The sequence below is a fragment of the Chelonoidis abingdonii genome, chromosome 6 (genome assembly GCF_003597395.2).
Source record: "Chelonoidis abingdonii isolate Lonesome George chromosome 6, CheloAbing_2.0, whole genome shotgun sequence".
NCBI lineage: Eukaryota > Metazoa > Chordata > Testudines > Testudinidae > Chelonoidis > Chelonoidis abingdonii.
The window spans coordinates 94,170,187-94,176,186 of record NC_133774.1 but is presented as its reverse complement, the minus strand read 5'-3'; the positions used below and the strand labels follow the sequence as shown (position 1 = coordinate 94,176,186).

The 6,000-nt window shown below is 42.1% G+C and overlaps 1 protein-coding gene across 1 annotated transcript in view; it reads right to left on the bottom strand.

Moving 5' to 3' along the window:
• LOC116823410 (relaxin-3-like) overlaps positions 1–6,000 on the bottom strand; it is a 15,152-nt gene continuing 9,152 nt past the window's right edge. Inside the window, exon 2 of the mRNA XM_032777920.2 lies at positions 1–2,924. Coding sequence (XP_032633811.1) covers positions 2,560–2,924 — 365 coding nt within the window. The 3' untranslated portion in view covers positions 1–2,559. The remainder of the gene's footprint in view (positions 2,925–6,000) is intronic.

Sequence of the window (6,000 nt, the reverse complement as noted above, 5' to 3'; positions counted from 1 at the left end):
TCATCCTTGATCCTGAGAGTACCCTGGTAAGAATACCTCACACTCTTATAACAAATGTGTGTATGCATGGAGAGCATAAATTAAATAATGTATAGTATTCCTTAATTTGTGAGTGAATTTTAATCAATTCAGTACTTACATTACAGTTGGTTTACTTTCACCCTTCAAAGACTATTCACAAAGTCTCAGGATAATAGTGAAAGACAAACTTCAGCACCTTCTGCGAGTCACACCTCCTGCCTTGGTTAAACCCTAAATATTCCTTTCTTGTGTTGGGAATTATCTTTCCACTTAATGCTTACGGTAAATTTTATGGTGAGACAGATTTCCTTTTATTTTTTCATATTTTCACTGGTTATAATGTTAACGTATATGGCTATGTCTGCAACATTGAATGTTAAGAAAGTTCCAACAGAAAATTCCAATGGTTTGGTCCAAGAGCCCACCTGAATTACACCTTTACACCTTGAGATGCAGGAGCTGGCAGAAAGAGGAAAGGTAGCTCACCTGTGTGCCTAGGCGGATGTGCACCAACAAACCTGAAAGGCAGTCCTGGAACAAGGAACAGGTACATCACTTTCTCTGCGTGTTTGTAAATATATACAGAGCAGCTTTCCCCCAGTTTTTCACTTTACAAGTTTAGCAGAGAAAATGTTTTGTTAAGATGGATGGTACATACAGAGCTATTTTCAAATGATCATAATTTAATCAAACTAGAATATATTTTTCTCAAAGCACTTAAGAAATTTGGTACAGGCTATTTTCTGTGTCAAATTTCAGCTCTCTGCTATAGCTGTTTCTGTAGTAGAACTGCTAAGTGTGAAATTGAGAGAGAATTTGCTCCCTCCTTCCCCACTTGCTCCATATCAAAATTAGGGGAAGCATTTCTCCTCAAACTCTATCCCTTCTCCTTTATTAGATGCTAAGTCTAGAAAAACTCAGCCTGAAACTTGAAAAATTCATTAAAATGAGTGACTGGAAGCAGGGTTTAGAATGGGGGGGGGGGGGAAGCACCCTTAACTAGCAGTGGGAGCTACAGTGAACATACACTATCACTTACAGTTACCCTTCCCAGAGCAACTCTCATTCACTGCAGCTATGTATAGTAGAAGAAAAGCATATTTAACAGTGCTATAAATTGCCATCCCATTGAAATATAAATGTTATGAAAGCTAAAGGTTGATAATATCCACATTTAACAGCTGTTTTTCCCATCCTCTTTTAAAATACCATGGAGTTTTCACTCTTATCAGTGAAATCTAATTGATGGGAATAATTACAAAATTTGAGGATGAAGGGAACATGGGAGAGACACTATTGATTTAGTGAAGCATTCGTTTAAATTATCTAATTTAATTGTTAAAAATGTACATGGATTGAAAACTAGCTGAAAGACTAAACAAATAGTCATCATAAATAGTCTTCAATAATTGTAGTGCTACAGCAATTGGTGTTAACGTCTGGTACTTACACTGGCAACTATTCACTGCCATTTTCACTAGTCTTGAAGTAGGAGGTATGTAACACTAATTTCAAAGTTACAATAAGTGAAGATGCATTGTAAATACCAGAATTTAGAGGAACCTCAAATGGTTACAAATATTAGAAGAAAGTAAGCTAGTATATCTAAAGAGGATAAAGAAAAAAATCTGGATACCACGACCATTAAGAGAAAAGTAACAATGAAAGACAAATGAAACAGTCATTAGTAAATCTGGAATATTGCACACAATTGAATACTGCAGTATTCTAGAAATGTAGATAAATTGGAAGGTGTTCATAGAACAAGTATGAATAGATTAAGGGTGCTAAATATCTAACAGTTTGGCTAAACAAGAAGTGAGGAAGGGTTGGCACAAGATAAACCTAGATTCCTTGAGACGTTAATTCTTTAACCAGAGATTAATTATTCAGGGCAGTACAGAGATATACAAGTAGGAAAGAAGTCAAAGGAAAGTTTAAGCTGAATGAGAAAATTTTGTTTTAAAATGTGGTATTTAGGAAATAATTCTGTAATTGGATGGAGACGGTCTGGATGTTGTACTAGATCCTTTTACTAACTTCTGTTAGTGTGGCATAGAAGCCAGTTAGCCAACTTGGTATTATTTTAGTTTCAAGTTACAGAACACCCTTTCAGCTAGAATTGGTCAAAGTCTCAGCTCTTTAAAGGATTCCCTAGGTATTGTTTCCAATGGGAAAAACAACTCTATTGCATTTATATAGTGTAACATACTTTAATTACCATTGAGGTTTCTCCCTGAAGTGTTACAAAGAGTGGTGTGAAAGTGTTCTTATAATTTTAAAGACAAAGCCTTAAAACACAGAAAGTAAAGGTTTACTAACACAGTTAGAGCAAAAGTTACTGCAGCAAAACAAAGTTCTGATTACCATAAGTTTGAGTTTTTAGAGAAAAAAGAGTAACATATACAGCTGCTTGCAGACAAAATTGCCATGTTATTGAGACTGTTTTGCTCCCTACATGCAGTACTTGATCAGGCATCACTGCAACTAACATTGAGTTCATATGTCTAAAATAAATACAGAAACACAATTTTAATCTCAGCATAGTGTACTGATCTCAGCTTTGGTACAGCCCCATTTGCAGCACACTCCTGCTACCCCCATTGAGAAGTCTCGTTTTCTTCTGGGATACTTGGCCCAAGGAAAACTGTTTGACCTCATGGGATTGGCAATCCCTGTTCCACCTCTGTTCTTCCAGGCAGCATCCTCAACCTGGCGAACATATTCACTGAAGTCATCTGACATGGGTACATACTCATTATAAACATATAAACTAAACAAATCCTTCAATATCAGCTGTCCAAGCGGTACACTGGCTCTTTGCAGCTGCTCCAATCCAGGACCTAAGAATGACTGCAACTTCAAGTTCTCCAGTTCTTTGTTACTGGTGGCTTGAGAAGAATCTGTTAAAATAAAAATGAATATTTTTTTTAATTCCACAGTTGTTAGGGGTAATTATAGTGTTCCTAAGGGTGGAAGGTCATGGTTAGAAGTTGCATCAAAATCATTCACCTAATAATGAATCATTATTAAGGCTGCGAGTTTATCATGGAGGTCACAGAAGTCACGGAATCCCCTGCTTAGGCATCCCCTGGGCCAGTTGCACCAGCCGCTGCTGGGGCAGCCTCGTGCCACACCCCAAGCAGCAGGAGAACTTTGGGTGTGGGAGGGACCAGGGGCTTGACACATGGAAGGGGGCAAGGGCTCTAAGTGGCACTTAGCTGGGGAGGTCTCCCCAGAAGCAGCAACATGTCCCTGCCTCCGCCCCTGGGCACTGCCCCCGCAGCTCCCATTGGCAACCATTTCCGGACAATGGGAGCTGCGGAGCTAGGAGTTTATGGAGGGATATGTCACCACATCCAAGAAGCCAGATAGAGAGCTTGCCAACCCCACCTCCCTCCAGCACCCACAGTGCCCCCTCCCCGCACACCTGTAGCACTCCTAAGATTGTCAGGGGTATACTACAAGTCATGCCATCAATTTTTTGTTTAGTGCCTGTGACCTGTCCATGACTTTTACTAAAAATACCTGTGTCTAAAATGCAGCCTTATTCATTACGTAAACACAAGACAACAAGAACAGCACTCCCACTACCCTGGCTGACAGGGTTGTTTTTATTTAACTTGTTTTAAACAGGCTAGTTTTGTAGTAAACGTACTTAGCATAACTACAACAGTGTGGCTGCTGTAAGTGACATACTTGATGAGGCATCCTTTTTCCACAAGGACACCATGCAGTTTACATGCAGTTTTAGGTGGGAAGTCACCACCTGTGTGCTATTCTTCTATAACGAGTAATTAAGCAGCTATGAGATACAGGCAATTTCCTAGGACAACATTTCTCAAACTTTAGCAATCCAAGGACCCCCATTTTGATTTATTCATGGCTTCCCCCAAACCCACCACTCACCCCCAGGCCCTGCCCCCACATCACCTCTTCTCAAAGCCCCACCTCTGCCCCACCTCTTCCTGCCCCCACTCCACCCTTCCCCCTCCTCTTCCATGCTTATTTCCACCCATCCCCACTCCTCCTCCTCCCTCCCAGTGCCTCCTGCAGACCACTAAACAGCTGTTCCCTAGCCTACAGGAGGCACTGGAAGGGAGAGGGAGGAGTTGATCGGCTGGACTGGTGGCCTCAGACCTGATTCCGCCCTCTCCCCTGAGTGCTCCCTGCTCCTCCCCCTCCCTCCCAGCACCTCCTACATCCTGCTGAATAGCTGTTCCTCAGTGTGCATGAGGTGCTGGAAGGGAAGGGGAAGTGTTGAGCTGATAGTGGGACCCACAGAGCTGCTGGAGTACCCTCGCAGACCCCAGTTTGAGAAAAGCTATCCTAGGGATTGACTGGCTGAGAGAAGGCAATGGTCCACAGCTGTGCTCTTAACCCTATGCCTGGATCATCTATTATAGCAAAGTGTGTGTTGGATAGTTAATTGGACTGTCTTGAACTTGCAATGCCAGTACAATACTTTGTATCGCCACACAAGCACTGAGTCGTAGTTACAAGAATTTGTTGTACTAGAGTTTTTTGCAACATCTGGGATGAGGTCTTTAACAATGGTCCAACTGAATAAGTGCCCTCCCCAACACTTTTCTGACCCACAGTAGTAGGTATCCTTCAGTCTTGAGAGGACCACGGGTATCCACCCAGAGAGAGAGAGAATTTACTCAGTTGGTTTTATGGCAGCCACAGCTGTGGCTGAAGAGACCCACTTAAGAGAGACAATCTCTGCTGCATCTGTCACATTTAAGTGATCTTTTGACCCTTTGGGCTCTGCCTTCTGCAAGTTCTTTTCTCCTTTGCTAAGCTGGACAGCTTCCTCTCGTAACTCTGGAGACCTTTGTTACACTCTTGTTTCCAAAGGCTGTGGTCTTGAGTGTGATCTTTCCATTTGTCCACATCCATTTCTTTGAGCTCTCATTTGAACACATCCTTGAACACAATTTTGGGCATTCTTTGGGTCTTTTTCCAGATGCCAGTTTGCCATAGAGGATGTTCTTTGGGTTACGCCCATCATACATTCGGCAAACGTGCCCAAGCCAGCAGAGGCATCTCTTGTCTGAGAAGTGTTTGCATGCTGGGTATGCTGGTCTGCTTGAGCACCTCAGTGTTGGTGACGCTGTCCCTCGAGGAAATGCCCACGATTTGACGAAGGCAATATATCTGAAAGCTGTTGAGCCTCTTTTCTTGATGAGAGTATAAGGTCCATGTCTTGCTCCCATACAAAAGTGTGCTGATAACACATGCATGATCTTGTGTGGTCTATCAGTTTGTTGTTTTGCCATACCCTCTTGTTCAGTCTAGACCAGAGGTTCTCAAATTGGGGGGTTGGGACCCTCAGGGGGTCATGAGGTTATTACATGGGGGTCACGAGTGGTCAGCCTCCACTCCAAACCTCACTTTGCATCTAGCATTTATAATGGTGTTAAATATTAAAAAGTGTTTTTAATTTATCAGGGGGTCACACTCAGAGGCTTACTATGTGAAAGGGGTCACCAATACAAAACTTTTGAGAACCACTGGTTTAGACATTGTTGTGACAACTTTTCCAGTGCAGATATTGAGTTCCATTTCAAGTGAAAGGTTGACTGTGATAGTGGACCCCAAGTATGTGAACTCATTCACCACTTCAAGTTTAGAGTTGTTGATCTTGATGGAGGGTGCTTCCTCAGCTCCATAATGGTACATTATGTGTGTCTTTTTTAGGCTTAGGGTAAGTCGTGGCAGGCTTTGGAAAAACCATCCATAAGGTTCTGGAGACGAGCTTCTGTGTGGGTTGTCACTGCTGCATCATTAGCAAAGAGGCAGTGTTGGATAAGGGCCTCCTGAGCCTCAGATTTAACTCTGAGTCTTGCAAGATTGAACAGCTTTCTATCACATCTCATGTACAAGTAGATTCCCTCAGTTGTGGAGAAGAATCCACAAACAACATATTTGTGTTTGTCCTCCAAATCCATTCCATTCCAAACTCATTTAGTTACT